The 23,013-nt window shown below is 42.1% G+C and overlaps 1 protein-coding gene across 4 annotated transcripts in view; it reads right to left on the bottom strand.

Annotated features, from left to right (window-relative positions):
- mef2ca (myocyte enhancer factor 2ca) overlaps nucleotides 1-23,013 on the bottom strand; it is a 41,589-nt gene that overhangs the window by 5,853 nt on the left and 12,723 nt on the right. For 3 of the 4 annotated variants that reach the window (XM_021309029.2, XM_021309030.2, XM_012849671.3), the window contains 8 exons: nucleotides 19,944-20,118; nucleotides 14,578-14,781; nucleotides 3,443-3,586; nucleotides 3,176-3,362; nucleotides 1,767-1,811; nucleotides 1,439-1,605; nucleotides 749-860; nucleotides 537-660 (listed from right to left, as the gene is read on the bottom strand). In XM_021309029.2, coding sequence (XP_021164704.1) covers nucleotides 537-660; nucleotides 749-860; nucleotides 1,439-1,605; nucleotides 1,767-1,811; nucleotides 3,176-3,362; nucleotides 3,443-3,586; nucleotides 14,578-14,781; nucleotides 19,944-19,997 — 1,037 coding nt within the window. In that variant the 5' untranslated portion in view covers nucleotides 19,998-20,118. The remainder of the gene's footprint in view (nucleotides 1-536; nucleotides 661-748; nucleotides 861-1,438; nucleotides 1,606-1,766; nucleotides 1,812-3,175; nucleotides 3,363-3,442; nucleotides 3,587-14,577; nucleotides 14,782-19,943; nucleotides 20,119-23,013) is intronic. The other variant, XM_012849674.3, reaches the window with a different exon arrangement.

The following is a 23,013-nucleotide window of genomic DNA, read 5'->3' as shown; positions in this document are numbered from 1 at the left end:
AGGAAAAGGGTGGATTGCTTCCACTGGGTCGGGTGTCAGTCTCTGCCTCAAGCAGAAGAGGTTAAGTATCCTACCACTGATGGCGGGATTGAACATGAGATGGACAAACAGATTGGGTCTTCTTATGTGCTAATGCAGGCGCTGCCTGCAGAAGGAGCTGAGCCAGAAAGCTAAGATCTACGTTCTGACCCTCACCTATGGTCAGAGGGCATGGATCATGACAGAAAGCACGAGATCCTGGATACAAGTGGCTGAAATGAGGTTCTCAGATATACGGTGAGGAGTTCTGCTATCCAGGTGGAGCTCAAAGTACAGCCACTGCTTCTCTGGATTCAAAGGAGTTAGATGAGGTGGTTTGGGGACATCCTGATCAGAAGCCATTCTGAGCCATAAAGCTCCGAAGTCCCAGAACCCCTGGAGGGTTTATATATCCAGAATGGTCTGAGAACACCCTGAGCACATTTAATGGGCAAAACAGCTCTGATGAGAACCACCAGCATGAAAAAAGGTTAAACGTGTGTGAGTGAAAGGCTCACCCCATGTGTCCTAGTGCTGAGTGCTGAAGATTCTGCAGCTGCTGCTGCTGCCAGTTCGTCACTGATCCCAGACCTGAACTTCCAAAGCCAGAAAAAGAGGACAGCTCGCTGCCGAGGGAAAACTCTGAGGGGAAAAAAAGACTTCATTAAACATTTTCTCAATGAGGCGGCCTTCAGCCTTTAACAGCTTTCAGCAGTGTGTCTGTAGTCACCTGTGCTGTAAGATGATATGGTAGATGGATAACCGCTAATCCCAGAAGCAGCGATGGACACTGCAGGTGTGGACAGTGTCTGAGCTGTCTGGGAGTGATTTATTCTCTGGTTCTGAAAACAAGACACATGTGACATTTAGAGACTAAACCAAGACTAAATCAGATTAGGTGGTTTTGGTCCAAAAAAGGTTACATTATGACATTAATGGACAACCTGTTATGTGGTCTGATGGCAGTATCAGCTCCAACTGAGATGTACCACAGTTAATATTAACCACAGGAAATGTCTGTCTTCTAAATTCCCATTATGAGAGCTTCTCTTTATAAAATGTTTCAGTAAATCAGTAAGGTTTTCCTAGATCCTGTATAAACATTTCAGTTGTTTCTATTTGATCAGTATTTTAACATTGGTTTAAATGATGACAATATGCTGCATGACATGACATAAATCAATTTATTTGATTGTACCTTTAATGGCCTTGTTCAGGATAAGTAGATTAGGTGGTAAAAAGAAATGTAATGCTTCTAAAGTTCCCAGTAAGTAAGGTAAGAGCATAATTTGATTTGTTTCATCGTAGGCACAAACTTCAACTTTGTTCTAAAAGACAACAAAGACGACAAATATTCTCTGGACATTAAAAGTAACCCGAGAACGGAAACTAAAGTGTAACTAGAAACAGAAGCACTCACAATGGTAGGCATGATGGAGCACTTGTTGGAGGGTGGCATCAGAGTTCGGAGGTCAGGCTTGTGGCTCATGCCCATGTGAGGGGGACTCTTGTCCTGCATATTTTTGGAGACACCAGCCGGGGACATGAGCCCAGGGGAGGTGCAGTGGGAGCTGAAGTTGCCGTTCCCTGTCAGAGATCATAAAGCCTTGATGAGCTAATCCAGTGTCACCTGAAGCTCATTCAGACCGTTGTGCCAATATATTTTACAGTTAAACACAAGATGCAGAGTTTGATTATTCCAATCTGCACACTTGACATTTGTTGATTTGAGGAATGTGAAGACTTACCCACTCCAGAGACCACAGTGTTTGGAAGATCTGACGCCATCATGCCTGCAGGGAGATAGAAACACATGCAGTTATTTATCCAGGTCAGCCAGGTTCTGGTTCTGGAGATCAGAGAGGACAGCGTTCTGACCGTGAGCATGAACATGAAGGCCAACGAGAAAGTAAAGAGGTGACATATGGGAACGTGTCACATCCGATAACGAAATTAAAACAATTCAATTCATTTTGATTTTATTTATATAGCACCAATTCATGAAACATGTCATCTCAAGACCCTGTACAAAGTCAAATTCAATAAGATATACAGATTTAACATTTTGTTAAATACCTGGAGAAACAACATGATACAAAAACAAAACAGAATAAAATAAAATTGTCAAAAAAAGTCACAATATTCATTTTCCACCCATTGGTCAGGTAGAATAGGCCTAAGCTCATGAAAATAATAAAAATCCACTTTTTTTCTAATGTGTATGATTTTAGTTCTTGAATTTATGGTACTTAAAGTTGACAAAGTCTTGAATGTGATCTTTAATTGATCAGACGAGACCAGTAAAAGCTTTGCATTAGAATTCGATTTTTGTGTTCCTGTCGTGTTATCTGGGGGCTTAAAGGTTTAACACGTCCCCCTAGACCCACTGAATCTTGTTATAACATTATGTACATGAAACTTTAAACAATCAAAGTTGGAGTTGAACTGGATCATACGGGGAAAAAAACCTAACTCATCATCCATTCTGGCTTGTAAAAGCTAAACACTTGGTTAAAGGGCCTTTCATACCCAGTTTTGCTAGACCTGCCTCCAGAGTTTTCCACATATCATTGCCTCAATCAAATGTTAGATCCATTTGTCTTTTTATTTGGTCGCTTTTTTTGTTTGTCTTTTTATAGAGCAGCATTGTTTTTTTGGATGCTGCAAGAGGTTTACTTTTTTTGCACTGATGGGAATTCCCAGAATTTGCGAGATCAAAGGTTGAGAATGAAGAAAAATACACATTAAAGGGGACAGTTCAGGATTTATGAAGCAAGCTTCCATTAAAAGGTTGTATGCAGGTACTATCCTACTGACGGGAAATGTTTTGTTACACACAGGGCAATTGCTGGCGGCACACTGCCTCCTACGTCCCTTTCTCCAGGTCATGGTTTCTGTGTAAAGGTTCAAAAAGCATATAAAGCAAGATAATATTTTTAAGATTGGCTTTGTTATAAGACAGTAGATGTCTCCTTTCTCGTTAGGCCCACTTGGATTAGCCGTTAGCTTCCCGTCCCGGAACAAGATGGATTTACAAGGAATGAGGATGGCGAGAAAGTTATCTACTGCAGGTTGGATCAAACGCATCTTCAAAAATCCTGATCAATCCCGTAAACAGAAAAATACTAGGTTAAAGTTAAGTTGAATATAAACATACCTGCATTCCCAGCGCTGGGGGGCCGTTGAGGGGACATGGTGTTTCTCTGCAAGGATGAGTGTGTGATGGGCAGCATGTTGTGATTAGTCACAGTGCCCCCTATGCCCTGGTGAGAGTACAGCAGCCCGCTGGGATTGCTGCCTGGGATGGTCACCCCCATATCATAGCCAGACGGAGGCAGACCCTGCTGGACGAACCCGAGAGGTGTTTTAGAAATTCCACGAAGCAACACTGCACACCCCCAAAATAAACAAGACATCAACTTACACAGATTCTCTGTCTGTTGATCATCAGATCGATGTCTTCGTTAAGTTTGCAGTACTTTTCGTCTAACTCTGGGCTCTGGCCAGCAGAGTCGTCGGCTTCGATGTCGGGGCTTTCACAGCCGTTTAAACCCTTCTTACGCAGAGTCTGGTGAGAAACATAAACCACATCAATGTGCCGATTAAAACCTTTAAAAGAAGCCAAGATTACACCAACCGAATACAACAAACATTACTCACAAATAAACTCTTCTGAATGTAATGGGTACAGAACAAATGTAGCATTGCTGACCACACGGGGGCGCTGTCTGAGCAGACACTGCCACCGGTGAGACTGGGGCTGCAGCAGAGTTGACAGCCTGTAAGTCAGTCAGCAGTGAACTCAACCAAGGCAACCAGGCCCCTCAGACCTGCTCAACTGTTTCCAACATGAAGGACACACGTCTCCTGACTCTTCCATGTTTAGGCCTTATGCATGAGCGGGCAACAGAAACATGTTCTGATGAGAAGGAGCCCACCGTGTGGACCCCGTGTCAGCGTTGTGAAACATCTGTTCACACAAGTATCAGGTGATGATAAATGTGTGTGTGTGTGTGTGTGTGTGTGTGTACTGTATGCGGTTTGGCTCCCGGTGGCCTGCTTCAGCACTTCACAGCCCATTAGTCCAGTGTGTCAGCGCAGGGACACTGCAGGGTCTCCCAGCAGTTGGACCAGCCACACTATCCGACTCATTCTATCCATGTCCACCTGTTCTCCTTTACGGAGAAAGAGGGTGGAGTGTGCTGAGGCGGCTCCCACCAATACTAGTGTGGCTACAGGAGGGATGGCCGTAGAAGGCTATTTTTCGCTCCAGAGCCCAACGGAGCTTCTTGTTACTCTACTCCCCCCCAAGACACACACACATATCCTTGTTGTTAATGCAAAGTGAGGACCGTGACTTGACTTCCATAGACTTTCATTCATTTTCAAGCCTAACCCTTACAACTATATACCTAACCCTAACTTAAACCTAATTAACATTATAGTGCTAAACCTAAACTCTAGCCCAGAAAAAAAGTGAGGACCAAAAAAAGGTCCTCACTTTACAAGTGAGGACTCGCTCAGCTGCAAGTACAAGAACACACACACACACACACACACACACACACACACACACACACACACACACACACACACACAGCAAGTACAATAACACAAACAACAATGTCTTCATCTTGCTTTTCAAAGAGAATTGAATTTGAGATTGACACATTCAGATGGACTTCACTTCCTAAAGGGTTTGTTGGTAATAAGTATTTGAACATTTACTGGAGGTCTAATGATATAAGACACAAGTTTAGTAGTATTTCTGGGAAAATATCTTGGTTTTCCAAAATACAGCAAAGAACTCTCAAATCATAAACTGTGTTTTGAAGTGCAGGCTAATGGAGTCCAATTTGGCCGGTCCGAAACGACTACAAAATAGTACCAAGTTACCATCTGACTGACCGACTGACTAGAGCTGTTAGCCTTCCGCCGGTCTGATGAGCTATTTACTTTTCTACAAACTCAGACCTATCTGACCTGTTTCTGCTGCAGGGAAGGCAACTATTACAGATCATAACTCACAGAAACCCACTTTAAATGGCAAGATTTTTTTTATTAAAGGAACTGAATTTCAATCCAGTCATCACCGAACAAAGGTTTTGACCCAGCTTGGCTGTCGGAGGGGTATAAACGTTGTTAAATATTGTTACATTGTTCTACTGATATCAAAATAAATTAAAACTTTACTTAAATGTTTGTCTTTGCACTTTACCCCTCCTACTAGCTCGCAGGGGAAACACTGACGTGCGTTGGGTACGACCACCATAATGTGACCAAATAAATGACTATCTAGCAACAGTACTGAAAACACTGAGATGCCTTTGAGTAGCTTAACAATGGTCGGGCGAGTGCATGTTAGTGAGTAAATGTGTGCGTAACACCTGGAAGTGAGACAGCTGAAGACAATTGGAGCAGGCTTATAGGGTAACATCAGAGCAGCCACCGTCTCCTCCCACGTCCCTCCATCCTCCACATTTCCCTTTGCTTTTCCATTGATTCTCCTTTCTCTTTTTAGACTCACTCAGGTCCCACCGCTCTGCTTTTCGTGGGTGGTCTCCCACTCTTCCACCACTTCCACACCAGATGATACTCTGGATGCGTGCGGGCACCGCTCCGTGTCTTTTTGTGGATGCTGTCATAGACGTTGCGCTCAGCGCCATGACGCTCAGCGCCATGACGCTCAGCTTTTACAGGATCCCACAGCTACTGCTCCGGTAGCTGTGGGACCGAGGAACTCGTGTCCGACGTTAGAGCTAATTTATTTGGAAACCCTATAAAAAGAATTGCTTCATTTTGTGGGATTGTGTTCTCCTTTACAACTGAAAAAAATTTTTTTTTCTAAAATAATTCTAATTTAGCTGCCCTAACCCTACCAGCAGAAAAAAAAAGATCAATCCACAGGTTTGGATTGGACCAGCCATCGGTCCTGTTCTAGTTTAATGAGCGATTCACTTAGTCTGAGTTGGAACACTTGTGCAAACAAACCAGAATAAAAACAAAAGCTGGGCTGGGATTTGAAAGGCTCGTGTAGCCTTTAAGCTGCATCTTAAAGCTGAAACAGTTTTAATGGCCAGTTTTCCTGTTGGTTTCAAAGTTAAGTTTTGAAGTTTTGAAATTTTCAAAAAAGCTTAAATGGAAGAAATGAATTGTTGATGCTAATAATTAGGTCATTTTGTACTTTTATGATGAGCTGTTGCTACACGTTAGTGTACACTCAGTCCTCCTGCTGTGCTGTAGGAACTTTATTGGACAAAAAAGGAAAAAGGAAGGATGGAACAAGAGGAAGTCGTGGTCATTCTGAAGTTGCTTGTATTTCTTTGCCCTTTTTTTTTTCTTCCTATGGCTTACACATTAAATAAGACTCACACAGATACACCCACAGACAAAAAAAAAAAAAAAGAAACACTCAGTCATTCACGGCAAACCACAGTCACCCACACTGGCAGCCCGTCATGGCTATTCTTAGCCGTGTTCTAGGTTATTTTTAGACCGCTGCCGGTTTCCAGTCATTTAGCAGGGAGGGATCTCAGCCAACACAAAGGAACTGGAAGGTCCTGTGAGCGTCAGTTTCATCTGTTTCTAATCTGAAAACAGCATGGAGCTGAACACACACACACACACACACACACACACACTGACGAGGCAGAGCTCGCCCAAACAGAAGAAGGTTAACAGAGTTACAGCGAGGAATGCAGAGCTCCTCTGATTTAAAAATAGCAACAAGGTTCCCAGACTAAACGAACACAAAACAATACGCTGATAGTTATCTGGCCTGCAGCCTGTTCATACACACATAAACAGGCGCAGGCCAAGAAGCCACATGAGGGCAGAAAAAGACGACCAAAACAAAGGAGCTTCTCTTTTACTGGATTCCTGTCTAGCTGGGCTTTGATTGGTGGAGAGGCTCGCCGCGGTATCACCCAGAACCAACAATTCATTCCGTCTCAAAAACACGTCTCCTTTTTCCAGACCCTAAAATGATTTCTGACTCAGTTTTGAAGTGCTGTGAGACTTCTTTTTGGGCAACAGAATTCTTACATCAATCTCAAGTTCGATCACTTAATAGGTGCTAATAGACAACTCTGTGTGTGGATTTAAGCTCACACCAAGAAGTAAAAAAGTTAACAAAGATGTGGGAAAAATCTGAAGATGCACCACTTTCCCTTTAGCCATATATCTACCTTTTCATCACCCACTCTGGTAGGAAGGGGAGTCCAAATATTTATGGGATGTAGAGGGAGGGCAACATGGTTCATTATGTTGTTTGGTGGGCTTTGTTGTATCATAATTGGTATAATCGCTAATATTTCATGAAGAATGTATGCTGACATTTGTTGGGAGCTTTCCAGTGTTTTTTAAGCATTCTTGAAGTGTTTCACATTTTATCACTTTACAACCACAAACTTCAATTGGCATAATAGGTGATAGACCAACACAAGGCAGAGCATCATTCTCATTTTCTGTCAACTCTTCTCTTCAAAAGAACTTCAGTTGAGTCTTATTGGATGGAGAGTGTCTGTGAACAACAGATTTTTAGTTGGTTTTAGACTTTGGGACGCTCTAAGCCATGAATCTTCCATTCCATCGCAGCTCGGGCTGCATGTTTAGGGTCGTGAACCTGTGCCCCTGGTCCAAGTCGGCCCCTAACAGTTATTCTTTCCACAGGCTAGCCCTGTATTTAGCTCCATCCACCTTCCTATCACCTCTGACCAGCTTCCTGCAGAAGGAAGGCATCTTCCACGTAGTTGTCTCTTGGGGACGGCGTGGAAAGGATTAGTAGTGTTCGTTCCTTGCCACAAAAAGATTTACTTTGCTCACACCAGAGCACCTTTGTCCACGTGTTTGCTGTGTCGCCTATATGGCTTGTGGTAAAAGAAGCTTTCTCTCAGCTAAAGTTTTCTTCTGGCCACTGTTCTGTTAAAGCTAGATAGACGCACAATGACTAACAGCTCTCCCGTTGACAGGTTCCTCCACCTCACCTCTAGAGCTCAGCAGCTCCTCCTGCGTTACCTCCGTGAAACGTTCAAAGCGATGGTTACTGTTTTATAATCAAACAGTGCTTTAAACCTCTCCCTGACCTGTCTGCGGTGTTCTTCTTCACTAATGTTCTCTAACAAACCTCTGAGGCCTTCATAAAACTGCTGGATTTAGACTCAGATTAGATCACACTCTGTTTTATCAAGGGTAGGGGGTGGGTTGTTGTCTGGGGGTTCCACCCTTTTCAGATTTTTATTTATGTTAGGAATATAGAACCACATATTTAAATCCATATCATAGTTCCACTCTGCTTTGTGTTGTTTTCTGACATAAAACTGCATAAAAATATCTTGAAGTTTTCTTTAAAAACAATTTTTTTGTTGTAACACCCATATACTTTGAAACCGTTATTGATATATTTCCTCAAGCTAAATGATCACGTGCTCTGAAACTCATTCTGGCCCATATATGCACTCAGCATCTTGTTTAAACTACCTATAAGACAAATACATTTTCATCATCACTTTCTCATCTTTAGTGGGGAAAAAAAGTCAAGTTCACGATGTATCGTATGGTCCAGGTTTTTTTTCCTCATACGTGTCAGATATTAGATGGTTGCTCTAAACGTGTTTGTGTCGGCTCTAAAAGCCAGAAATCCTAATGAGCACACACACACACACACACGCACGCACACACACACACACACACACACACACACACACACACACACACACACACACAGTCTCCATGTGCTTCTTGTTTGCTGGTAGCTTTTGATACTGGGCCAGCTCACGCCGCTTAAGTTTGCTGATCTCTGATTGGATGATGGGAGGGATAGAGGTCACTGAGAGGCATGTCTCACCTTGCAGTGCAGGTCGAGGCAACAGTACATGGTACACCATGCTGCTGGACTGGCTTAGCCAATGTTGCCCCTGCTGTGCCCAACTTGCACGTTGGAGTTCCACCTAGCTGGTGAGATCTTACAGGGGTGGTTAAACATGCTGGGGACAAGAAGAAGTGTCTCTCTGAGGCGAGGTGAGGAACCATAAAGGCTGCTTTCAGGTTATATCAAAGATACCTCCCATTGCCAGAAGTCTACTTTATTCATGACAGGAAAAAATGGTGCCACATTAGTCTCCAGGGGCTTCCTAATTGCTTGCCACACCCACATTAGTTGTAAGACGCCAAATAGGGGAGGTTTTGAGCATTTAGAAATTCATTTGACCGTTATTTAATCAGGAAGTCCCACTGAGATCAGGAATCTCTTTTACAAGGGAGATTTGACTATGGTACCAGCCATACAGGTCAAAACCGTATAAAACACGCAAATAATAACAATAACCAGAAAGGCAAAAATGTTACTGCTCAGGAAAATAGTAATGAAGTGTTACTGGTGTTACATTTTGGGGAATTATATGGACTGAAGTAACTAAAGTCAGAGGGTATATTTTTTATTTTAGATTCCAAACAGTTGCTGATTTGGTCTAGACATTGTTTTATAAATTAGAAAGGACTTCATCATTTCTACTTGGGCCAAACGTCTTAGTGGCCCAACGTCTTAGTGCCATGAAAGCTGGTATATCGCAAACCATGTGGTTCTAAACATGTGGGAAGGAAGAGGAGTTTGTTGAACCAGGTCCTCTCAATGATGTCAAAATCTGTTACTCTTCATAGAGTGACTTTCTGGAAAGAAAAAAAACAATTGGAGTACTCTAAGAGGTGGGTAGCTAATCAGCCAGATTAATCATAAAGTTGGCCTTGCTCTGAGTTGTACCTTCAGATCTAAGCATCCAGCATGCTGAGGTAAATGACGTTTCTGCATACTGTACTGTGAGATTAAGTATTGCTGTTGGGTGACTGCTGCAATAATGCGGTACCGCGCACGTGACGTCACCGTCTCAAGAGCAACGCCCCTTTTGCCGCTTAGGTAGGGCATACAGGAGAGAACGCATACAGGAGAGAACGCACGGATAACAGATATGACCGACTTTACAGCCGTTAAACTTTCCCAAGACGATGTCCCAGGCACACGGATTACTGGTCGAACTGTCGAAGAACACACCAACCTTCAGCTCAAACGATGGCTTGAGGTTCGAGGGCTTAAAAAAAGACTGGAAAACTGGCCGAGTTGATGAACGGTAAGCTTTGTTTTTTTTTTCCTGCGCGGCGATCAAGGCAGCGTCGGCCGTTTTTTTTTGTTGTTGTTTGCAATCACCGTCCAGGAATGGGTATATGTTTAATGTTTGTCTCATTTGAAATGTTTTTGAGTAAGCTATCCTGGTAGCAGGCTATCATGTTAGCGCCTGCTACCAGGATAGCCTATATGCTGTCATGGTAGCAGGCGCTACTTTATTAACATGTCGGCCACCAAAATACTCTTACCTTGACTTGATGTCGCTGGAATTGGGTCAGGATGTTCTTCGGTTGTGCCCTTTCCTCCGACAAAATGCTTGCTACATATGTACGTGAATTTGGTAACTTTTTCCGGGTTGAACTGTTGTGTAGGCCGACCGCCCCGGTGTACCAGCGCACACATTTCTCCTTGGCAGTCTTGAAGAAAACATCCTTCATATGCGGCCGATCAGCGTACCTCGAGTCGCTGTTGCACGTTCCATAGCAACAATGTTTAAAAACCATGGTCTTAGATTTGGAAAAAGCATTTGTTTACCGAGTAAAACCAAGGGTAACGCACGTCTCTTTTACAGCGACACAGCGGCGGACTATGCAAGCATGCCCTACTGCGTACCACGTGATGTGACGTCATCGTGACGTTGTGTTTCTAAAAATAGCTCGCGCGCGGTACCGCATTGGATCACAAATGCTGTAGGAGTTGGTAGGCATGTGCTGCCTCCACCGTAAGGAACAGCTGTGGCGCTCATGTGGCAGAATCTTTTGGCATGTCCAAAACACAGTGGCGGCCTGGTCTATGTGCTCACCAAATTATATATACTACACTGTCAAGTACATAATAGGATGGTGATTGGGTGTTATTTTGCTGTGGTGTCATGATACACGGTAATGTGATGGGGGTGTTTGTTAAAATGAAGGATGGTGTGACCAAGAACCACACAGAAAATAATACTTAACAAACACAAAGGAGGAGGCAGCCAAGGAGCAGGGATCAAGAAAACGTTGCATAGCGGTTAAAGGTGATGCAGGTAGAGTGAGAGCAATAATCCAGCCTCTGGGGATGTTGCTGCAGAGATCAAGAGGCCGCCTGTACAGATTACCCTAATGAGCTAAATAGGATTGCCGTAGATTACAGAGGATTTCGGCACGTGTAAGCCGGCCTCTGACTGGGCGACCATGTGGTAGGCCGTGTGGAGAGAAGCTCAGGTAAATTTTGCATGTACATACTCTACATGAAAGAAGTGGGATTGCTGGATAACATGTAGGAGCTGCTGAGCTTTTGCTGAACAGATATTTCTGAAAGCTATATCCTAACTTTTGATGAAGATTGTCACAGCACTGGCAATCTTTCAGGGCCAGTAGGTTACTCAGAAAATGCCATAAGTGGTCTCAGAAACAAAAACAATAATAGTTAATGAATAATAAATTAACATGCCACCTTTTGTTTAATATAAGTCAAAATGACTAGAAAAAAGCTTCTCTGTCATATAAACATATTAAAAGAGTTTGATTCTGAGTTTTCTGTCCATGATCTGCTCCCTATTGCGAGTTTGTGTTAGGGAAGAAAAAATCTAATGAGATACAAGCAGGTTACCTTCTGCCATTCAACTGAATTGCAGCATAAATTCTTATAGACATCTTGATCAGTCAGTCATATTTAGATTTATGGTCAGTGAAAGTTTTCTTCACCACTTCGAGGTATTGGTTATGGTCTAAAGCTGAGCTGTATGTTTAGGGTCGTCATTCTGCTGGACAGCAAACTTTTGCCCCAGTCTCAACTTTTTAAATAATAATAATGATCATTCTGTGGGAATCAAACCCGAAACCTCCCAGCCTCTCCAGGAAACAAGGGTCCTGCTCTCTAACCTCTAGGCCATCACTCACCACCCATCCATCTTCTTAGCTCCGCCCATTTTCCCATCAACACTTAAAACAAAAAACTAGAACTCCTTTCTTCCACATTTACTCTGTCCCTTTCAGAGTTTGTGCCAAACTGTAAATAGGGCTTCTTTTGCTTTTTTGCTCGATTTCATCGACGTCTTTTAATGGACATTTTGAAGTATCGCAATAAAAGAGGTTAATGGAAACGGCAAAATTCAAATCAACAAACTAAATTTTGCAAAAAGTTTTTTACGCTCACTTGAGTGTAAAAAAGTATTCGTATCAGATGATATTATGCTTTGCGTCGCCTGGTTAATTCGCTACAAATTAGTAATGGAAACACGTCTGATTTGCATTTTCTTTTTTTGCAACATTTTAAAAGTTCTGCTGAAGGCCAGATTCCTAGAGTGGACAAATTACAGCTGTTCCTCCTTCCACCTGGGCTCTTGATCTCTGCAGCTCCTCAAGAGTTACTATGGGCCTCTTGGTTGCTCAACTGCTTGGTATATCCTAACCTCCTTTAAACCTTTCCACAACTTTATCCCTGAAACTAAAAACCCCAGAGTCCTTCAGAGAGCCACTGGAAAAGCGGTTCGAGCCAATTAAATCACACAGTTGGAATTCCTTTACCAATTAGGTGATTTCTGAAAGCAACTGATGTCCTTCGATCTTTTTAAGGGGCTTCCCTTACTTGCTGCTGACAGACCTAAATTCCCTCACTGTGAGACAATAAAGGATTCTTATGTTCTGCTATATTCCATTCAACACAGGACTCAAATTACCAGAGGTTTACTTATGCAAAGCTAAAATCTAAGTAAATGTTACAGTCTAGAGCCCAATTCAAGAACACCGTAACAAACATTAGGTCCGTATTCTGCTGGCAAGAGCAGCAGCTCAGTCTTTGAGACTAATACAGACACAAATAAAAAGCTGAATACATATTACAGATATATAGATATAAATTACAAGATTTACACAATCCGATTTGTGATTGAGGGATATAAAATGTTCTGTTACTCTCAGAGTGAAAACTCAGCCTCGCAGCATCAGGATCCTGTCTGGACTCAAATGGTACCTCGTGTCACACTTCGGCTCGTGTCCACAGGTGGGGAGTGTGTGTTTACATGTGTCTGTTAGGGCATATGCTTGTGATTGAGCTCTCCTAACACTGTTACATAAGCCATGGCAGAAAAGCCTTTAGTCCAGCACGTACTGTATTACTGTGTCCTGGTGTGGCACTGTCACAAACATTCACACAAACAGGTTCAATGGACTAAAAACATTCACTGAACAAAGGCATTAACAAGCTAAGATCAGATATTAACTCACAAAAGCTCTCTGACATGACCCTCAAAAACACATCTAAAAGTAATTTAAAAAATTGATAAAAATGGTTAACTTCCAAACTTAAGTTTCTTTCATTACCAGCACACATCAATAACTGCATCGAATGTCAAAATTAAGGATACTTTTGTTATACTATCTATGTTGATTTAGCAGAAAGAAGGCCTGGGCAATAAACTGAAAATTTACCGACGCTGAAATTTACAACAAAGACCGATGTCATTTTGCCATGTCTGTATTTTCGGTATTTTTAAAAAAAGGAAATGAAAAGTTGTCTTTGTCTTTTTTTGGCTGTATAGGTAGGCTATGCTCAAACCCCTTAAGACGGCATCTGTAGTCACATGACTCCACCTCATACAGTCTGTAACCAGAAGCGAGGTTAAGAAAATGGAGGAAATTTCAAATGCTGAAACAGCGGCAGCGGTAGAACTGGATGAGGAGGAAGCCGAGCAGCTGTTAACTACATTATGTTGGGGGGATTGGGGGGATTTATAGTTACTGAGGTGAACTACTCAATATATCGCAATATGGATTTTAGACCAAATTGCCTAGCCCTACTGCAAAGTAAATTTGAGTATAGCTTTTAAAGCTAAAGGTCCTTTAACCTTTAGTTATTTCCGAGACTGAAAATGTTCAGTACCACCGCTCTGGTCTAGAGCACTGAACTGTCAGGCCAACAATAATTAAGTGATTATTTCATAGCCATTTCTAAGACGGCATGAACATGTTTAAGTAAAGATTATTACCTAGATGGATGTTTTGAACAGGTAGTCCTTCTTTACTTTACAACAATCAAAGCGCTGAAGACTCCCTGTTCCACAAGTTGCATAAGCAAGGCCTATGTTGCAGAAGTTGGACACAATAAGAGCACAATTCCAAATGTTCTAAAACATCTCTGGGATTACGGGACAAAAATGTCAAGTGATGGACCCAAAAGAGTTTGGATCCAACGGGCTGCCTGTGAGGATCCAAATCAAAGGACACGCTGACAATGAGTGCGGACCATAAACCAACAGACAGCGTTTCCTACAGAGACTCGAAAACCAAAAAACAGTTTTAGAGGCCGTGTCTCCTCCTACGTCCCAAACCCGAAATCATTATGTTCAATAAAATGCTAAAATTGTTGATCACCTAAAAAAGCCCAAACTGCAGGTATTTAGTTTATCTGGCCATCACCAGTACAACTTATCTGAGTATGTAATGTGTGTGTTGTGTTCTTACATCCACGATGTCTGAGTTGGTCCGACTCTCATGCGGCTCGTTGTACTCTGTGTATTTGAGCAGAACCTTGTCCATGTCGGTGCTGGCGTACTGAAACAGCTTGTTGGTGCTGTTGAAGATGATGAGCGCAATCTCACAGTCGCACAGCACACTCAGCTCGTAGGCTTTTTTCATCAGGCCAAACTTGCGCTTTGTAAATGTCACCTGAGGGGAAGAGGGAAATGAGGCAGAGATTTATACACGAAGGTAGGGCTGGACTATAATTCAATAACAGTATATATTGATCTATAGACTTGTGGTTCAATAGAAAAAAAGGGTCAATAAAAAGTTCAATAAAAGAACAGCATTCTAGCCTATCATGTATGCTAATGCTACAGTCATTACATCCTCCCAGCCAATCATAAAACACAGACCCAGAAACACTCCATCGGCCTTCAGAGATTTCAGAGAGCATGTGTTCTTTTTTTCTTTTTTAAGACTTACAGTTTTGGTAAAAAGTTGGTTGAATAAAGGGTTGTGTTTGAATCCATTTATTTAAAAATAGGTCATTAAGCAACAGCACAAAATGGTCAGGGCTGCACTTAAAATGTATGTTTTGATAATTATCGATATCAATCAATATGATGTCTATTTCATCAATATGCTTTTTTTCTAAATTGTCCAGCCCTACATGAAGGTTTATTTTTTTTTTTAGAAAGGATCTTTTTTACAACAGTACTGCTAATCTGATACTCTAGTCAGGAACAAACTGTGAGTCAGCAGATGGTAAATGGCTTGTACTTGTATAGCGCTTTATCAAGTCCGACGACCCCAAACGCTTTACACTACAGTCAGTCATTCATACATTCACACCCTGACGATGGTGAGCTACATTGTAGCCACAGCTGCCCTGGAGCAGACTGACAGAAGCGAGTAAATAAAGTATCATTTGGGTTATCCAGTTTGATTTAAATTTTCAGCTCTGGAATTACTTACTTCTGCATTTTCACCTGAACCTCTTTGGGTTATTATCTAAAAATTTTCTGGCTTTTTGGCCAAAACTATGGTCTAAAACAGCGGTTCCTAAACTTTTTTAGCCACATACCCCCTTCTGTGTCCCAACCGGGAAAAGAGGGGAAAAAAATTGCAGTTGCAGTTACAATAACACAACCATCATAACAAAGGTTATGAAAATAAAATTAGAACAGAATTGGAATTAAATTGCAATAAAGTTACACACAACATCCACAACAGGATCCTGAGGATTTTCAGGTGCATCAGTGGCTCAGCCTGGAGCGAGAGAAAGAAAGACACTCAGATCAATCACACCTCCACAACCTGAAATGTCTGTGAAGCAGAGACCATCCAGGTGGATTCACGGACTAAACTCTGATGATCTACACCTTGGTAGAGCGGCATAGAGTAACAATAACAGAGCGCCCGGCTTAATAAAGCTGTTATTAATCAGAGAAATAAAAAGTTACTTCCTGATTGTATCACAGCGGTTCCATTCAACAGGTGAACACGCCCACGGCAACAACCTCAACTCCCCGCAGACCCCACCACGGGTTGCCGGTTTGCCTGTTCATGTCTGAATACACGCTAAAACTGCATCTTTAGAATGAACTGCACCTGTCTGAATCACAATGAGAAGTATTACAGCTCTGTGCAGGAGCATAGTCAAGAAACCGCGTCTATCACCAATTTCCCCCCCAGCAACGACGGTGGCGGCAGCGGTGTGGGCAAAACATGCATATTGATGTTCGTCGCCGGTTCAGAGTCCCAGCACCATGAGCAGCGCTGTTTGTAGGTTCTGTGCGATCAATAGAGAGACCAGGTCACTCAATTTAATCTTCTAAATAAAACTTTTGCCCCAATTAAATTTTCTTACTACTGATGTAAACGACGTCAAGAGAGGAGAGAGATAGAGAGACATTTTCTGATTCCCGCTCATTTTCTTCTCCCAGTCTCTGCAATTCTCTCGTCTGTTTCCTACGATCCCTCTCTCTCTTGGTTCCTTCTCCTCCTTCATCACTAACTTTGACCTTAGATGTCTCGCTGCATGACAGTTTCCCTGATTTCAGCCAATTGAGCATATTTGCAAGAATGAATGAAGTAGAGGCCACGAGCTAGGTGCTCATATACAGCACAACGCATAGAAGAAGATAACTTCCTTTATATTTCATCTTAAAATGAAGCGTAGAAGAAGACTTCTTCTAAATAATACATTTTATCTGTTTATTAAATTTACAATTGATTTTAATTTCTACAAAGGAAATGTTTATTTACAGGTCTTTATTGTATGTCAGACCACCATGACATTTTTCATCTTGCTCACCCTCAAGGGTGCTCGCACCACACTTTGGGAATCCCTGGTCTAAAGTCTTCAAGGCTCCTCCATGATTTCCAGAGGGCCGGCTCCCGTTCTCCACAGCTACTCCAGGGATGCAGAGTCCAGCCCCCCAGGTTCCAGTCTGCAGTGTCGGCCTTCAGGCCAAGTTCTTCAAGGATTCCTGCTTCAGGCCTGGAGGCCCACCACTGCAGGCCTCCAGGGCTTTGCCTCTGCCCTCCAGACCTCTCATGTCACCAGTCTCTTAGGGTCCTGCTCAGTCGGCCTTCAGACATCACCCTGCACAGCAGATCTCCAACATTTGTCCTGTGCCACAGGCCTCCTGAACTCTGTGTTTTTTATCCATCTTATTGCTTACACATGTCTTCCCCCCTCATCTCTCCATGCTACTCCTGTGTATACTCTGTTTCATACTGTTTCATCACTTGCTGTCGTCCCTGGTTTTCTCCCCCAACAACTCTGTTTCTCCGTGCCTGTATTCCAGTTCCTGTCCAGCGAAAAGTTCTTTGTCATTCATTAAAAATCTTATTTTTCACCTATCTGCCACTGCGCCTGGGTCCTTCTATGACCTCAACAGGACAGAAAGAGAGAATGTCTGCGTCATGTGTTCTGCTAGGCGCGCTGTGTTCACACTGATGTCCATTTGGGGAAGTTGCCCATGACAGCTAAAACATCCTTGGATAAAACATTCCATGGTTTCACAATAAGTACAACTAAGTGACTTAAGTTGTCCTATATACTGTATATAAAAATCCCCCCGCTCCCAAGCTTTAAATGGTCTCGAACTCTGCTGCCAGTATCATCACCCCCATTGTTACAGTGGCTCCAATTTAAGTGACTCCCCTTTACTTTTAAGGCCATCTACAACCTATTTGTCCAAACTCCTCCACATTTAAATGCGCTGTTGCTCCCTCAGGTCTTCCTCTTCCGTTCGCCCCTCTGTCCGCCTCAGCACCATGGGGGGCAGAGCTCTCTCTTACTCTGCCCCTCAGCTCTGGAATCAGCTGCCACCCAACGTCCGTAACACGGACTTCCTTCCTCAGTTTAAAATCCGCCTCAAAACATGTAATTTTAAAACTGCATACTCCCTGTAATGTTTTTATTATTTGTGATAAATTGCTGGTTCTTTGTTGACTTATTGCTCTTTGTTTTTAATGTATCTTGTACTGTTATTATTATTACTGTAACATTTAATTTTATATCATTTTGTTTGGAGCTGTTCTACAGATGTAAAAAGTCTGTTAATTTTCTTGAAAACAATGTCCACATAGCTAGATGTCAAGCAACTGCAACCTCGCACACACTTATGCTGGATGCCCCATCAAACACTCCAGGAAAGAACTGTGAGGTAGGTCCTGCCTGTTGTGGATCAGGAAGCACATGTGCTTACACTTCCTGACAAAACAGGAAGAGAATAAACGTTCCCTCAAACAGGACCTGTGTGTGTTTTGTGTGGTCTTGTGTGTAACAACACACCAATTCAAAAGTCCTATTGACAATAGGCCCTCATTGCTCACAGGTCATGTTGCTTTGAGCCAGCTGGTGCATCAGAAATATGGACTCATATACAGAAGGTGCTTGTGAACGTCACATGGCAGTGAGTCTGTGTGCATCTAGTGGGGATGGCGGGATGGCGCTTTGTTTTAACTCAAAAGCATCGCTTTCATCAATTTGTCACACTTGTGAGAACTTTTATTCAGATAATAAAGAAAACTGAAATCAAACCCAACTGCAGCTGCCACATCACTTCAGCTCTTCTGCAGTTTCAGGGGCAAAATAATGGGATGTTCTACTTGTACACATAAAAGGACTGAACTCATAAAGCGCTTTTCCAGTCATGCTGACCACTCAACGCGCTGTACACTAGAGCCACATTCACCCAATCACACTGATTTACACATTCATATATGGTTTAGGTTATCCCGGTAGGCATCTTGGGGCTAAGTGCCTTGCCAAGGGGCACATCAACCCATCAAGCCACAGTCGCCCGTAAGTTAGAACTGTAGTTCCAAGTTTGAAAAATCCACTGGAAGACCTCCTGAAGATGGAATTTATTCACCAATCTGAGGCACAAAATCCAATGTGGCTGCCAAACTTATAATACGTCACGTGGTGAAAGAACAACTTAGCTGATCTTCTCAGAGTTTGTATCTCATTAAATCTGTGGCATTTGTAGTTTTGTACACCTCAGTGAACATGTCATGCTAGTTCTTTTGAACGGCTTCAACAGATCTCAGTATCAGCTTGAAGTGTTTATTGAATTGTCACCAAACACAACTATTACTCGATCCAAGCTCAAGGCAACACCATTTAAAGAGCTGAGTACTGACTCTGAGGCGCTCCATTCCCCCTGTTTTCCCCAAAGGATGGTGTATTTGAGAACATTTTACAACTCTGAACAACTTTGCAGTTTTGAATGGACACAGAGTAAACATTCATCAGTTTCACCAGACATGGGAGTGACTGGGGGTCAATTCACTCGAACACCAGTTCGTATCTCCAATCTTAACCAATCTATATTTCATCCTAACCTATTTAAATTTCGCATGTGAAGACAAAGCTTTTTTTAACCAATATTTTTCACAATTTTCTCTGTTCGTTTTTCTTGATAGTTAGGAATATTAATAAAAATCTTAAAATCTCACATATATCTTATTTAAATTACTTTGTGGAGAGTTTATTTTACACCCCTGTTCCACTGTTTGTGGTTCTGATCCATTTGGGCCAGGAGACTCTTATTAAACTATTTGATCCCTCATCAATCAAAATAACTCAAGGGACCTAAATATTATTTGTTGAAGTCATACAATCACATTTTGCTTATACAAGACTGAGCACATAATAGAAAAAAACTTTAAATTATCTGTTGTCAAAGCAACTATATATAATATTTACACTAAACTTAACTTGATTGGAAGTTAGATATTTAATGCTGTCCCACACTACATCTTTTAAATAAAATCTAAAGAATTTCAAAGGATTTCACTTTAAACACCATCTACATACATAAGATTAAAATATTAGCTTTGCTGCTTACATGTCTGTTCCTTTCATCCATTATCCGTGCGATCTGAATCTTTTTTCTCCCCATCTTAGCAATCTTCCTGCCTCTTCTTCTTCTCTCTCACAGTTGTTGTTTCTTTTGGCTCCTTTAATTCACTTCCAGGTCCTCAAACGTCTTTGCTTCTGATTCCCAAACTGCTGGCTGGTACCTGCAGGGAAACATCCACACACACATGGTCAGTTCCTCACTAAAAGCAGTTCCACACCCAGGAATTCAGATTTCCTATAGGATGAGATCAAATGCTAGACTTGCCGGTCTCTCACATTCTTTTCAAATAACAAGAATGGGTGATCGCTTTAGGCAATCAGCAGGAGTTGAAAAAGAAAAAATATTTTTTCTTCTTAGCCCACAGATATCAACACGCAACAGACATAAAGATAATAACCAGATTTTTACTATTTAAGCCTAAGAAAGAGACATGTATGGACCTTGCACCTAATTATGAAAGTGGGTTGTGTGGGTGCTGAATTGAACTGCTGTGCACGCACAGACAGGCATCGCGCTGTCTGTTTGCATGTCACTGTATCTGTGTCTCCCAGACACGCCCATCAACCGGCTTCCTCAGGGGGTTACGCAGCGCTCAGGAGGAAGTGAAACAAGCGGCCATGTCAGAATGCAAATAACACCGTCTGCAGAGTTCAGCTCTGCCATAAGCTGAACTAAGGCATCTGCAATTTTTAAAAGGGCCGGACTATAAGACAGGAGTTTCTTTCTAACCACTGAGCACCTCGGCTTAGCTGAAAGTACCTGTTTGTTATCTCTTACAATTACTACTCTCCGTTATCGGTAAGCACAGTAGGGATTAGGGATTTAAAGCTGAAAGCTACTGAGTTGACCATGTAATAAAGGTTTCTTACATGGAGTTTTATTTATCTACAGGTTGGAGGTGATACTAAAGGTGAAAACACTGCAAACATACCATTTTAATATTTTCAAACCATTCTAATCATATTCAGTGGATTTTATCAAAGGAAATAAATTCTGACATTTGTTGGAAGAACTATTCTGTTGATGGAGATAAAGATTCCCAACAGATGCAGTTGGATCTGAACAACAGAATAAATAAGTTGAAGACATCTCAAAATGTGCAATTTGTCATAGGAAGAAAGATGTTTGAGATGGCTGAAATATTGATCGTGGATAGGAAGAATGTCAACCAAGATATCCAAAGGGTATTTTTTTACTAGAAAGAACTAATTTCAGTGATATTGTTCTGCTGCAGCTGGTCCTTTATCTTCTTCCTGTACATGTTCTTTCCATCCCTGATCTTCCTTTTCAGTCCGTTCAGCAAAGCTCTCAGCTCCTCTAGAGGCTAAATTCTTCTCCTTTAGGACAGCCTTTATTTCAGCATTCATACAGGGCTTGTTACTGGAGAAACATTGTACCTTTGTGAAGGGTAGGTATTGTCAACACAGAAGTTAACGTAGTCCATGATGCAGTCTGTAATGCTACCAATGTCCACTTCATGAGGAGCACAGAGTGGAGCTGAAACAGTCCATCAGAGCTTCTTCAGTCTCCTCAGACCATCTCTTCACTGTTCGTCTCACAGCTTGTTCTCTGTGAACAAGGGGTTTATACACAGGCTGCAGATAAACCAGGTTGTGATCTGAAGCCCCAGGGGAGGGAGGGGTGATGAGCTGTTTGTCCGCTTGTTGTTGGAATACAATAAGTCCAGCATTTTATTGTCTCTGGTGCTGTAGGTAACATACGGGGTAAAGGTGATGGAGAGTGGAAGATAGGAAGCCTGATCAAAATCTTTGGATATGAGTGAAAGGGCCTGGGGATGCTGTGTTTGGAGTCTGATGGTAACTATGTGGATAACGTCACAGGCTATTGCAGCATTGGCAGAGGGGTGAACGAACATCTACCGCTATCGTGATAACATGTAAACTCCTGGGGCATGTGGTTGGGTCTCGTGTGAACATCCAGCAGGTCAATGCCTTTACTGCAGCAAGCCGCAGTCGGGGCACTGCATACATGTGGACGATGGCGTTCTGGTCAGATGTGACCAAAATGTAACTTCTTGCCCTTCACGTAAAACATTAGGTCTGAAGGAAAACTAACACTGCACATTGACTTGAAAACAACCTTTTAACAAGAAAACATAGCGGTGGGGACAGGACAGCTGGTCTGAGTTGACGGGAAGACAGATAGAGCAAAGTACAGGACATTCCTTTAAGAAAACCTGTTACCAGCTTACAAAGACCTTAGACTGGGGCAGAGGTTCACCTTTCAGGAGAACGACGACCCTCGGCATACATCCAGAGCCACAAAGGAAGGGTTCAGATCAAAGCAAATTCTGGTGTTCAGTCAAAGTCTAGGTCTAAATCATTTTGACAGTTTGTGACAAGATTTCTAAAGATGTGCAAAACTTGTAGAATACATGTTCCAAGATATTTGCAGCTAAAATTATAGCAAATACCGGATCAACAGAAAATTGACTCAGGGGCTGAATTATAAAAGCTACTTTCCAGCTGCACAAAAGTTTGAAAACCTTGTATTGCTTTCTTTTTACTTCAGAATTATATGCTTCCTTTGTGCTGGTCTAAAAAAAAAAACAAACCATTGAGTAGATTGTGTCATAAAAAATGTGAAAAACCAAGATGGCACAGATAAGTCTGAGGGGCTGTGGAGAGAGTTGACAAAGCAAGAGACTACGTTCTACTATCACTCTCTCTCCGCAACATCGGACTGTGGTGACATATTAAGAGAAGTTAAAGACAAAGTTATCGATATTATACTAACATGACATGAACACACTGATCTAGGAACCATCTAAATGGGTTTCTTTTGTTTGAAAAATAAAGGTTTTTTTTTTGCAAAACATCCTAATGTTTCTCATCCAGAATGGCACATCTGAGGCACATACTTGGTAAAAACACAAACAATTACAAATGGCTGATGCACAAACAAACAGCATGGAACATTCTCTCTGTTGGTTATCTGCCTCCATAACGCCCTAACCGATGGCTTCTGGCATTAAACCCTAACTGATGTGTTCTGTCATGACACCACAAGAACATTAAGACTGGTGTTGTGATAG

The sequence above is a fragment of the Fundulus heteroclitus genome, chromosome 8 (assembly GCF_011125445.2).
Source record: "Fundulus heteroclitus isolate FHET01 chromosome 8, MU-UCD_Fhet_4.1, whole genome shotgun sequence".
Lineage (NCBI taxonomy): Eukaryota > Metazoa > Chordata > Actinopteri > Cyprinodontiformes > Fundulidae > Fundulus > Fundulus heteroclitus.
The sequence above is the reverse complement of the archived record's forward strand: the minus strand, read 5'-3'. Positions and strand labels throughout refer to the sequence as shown.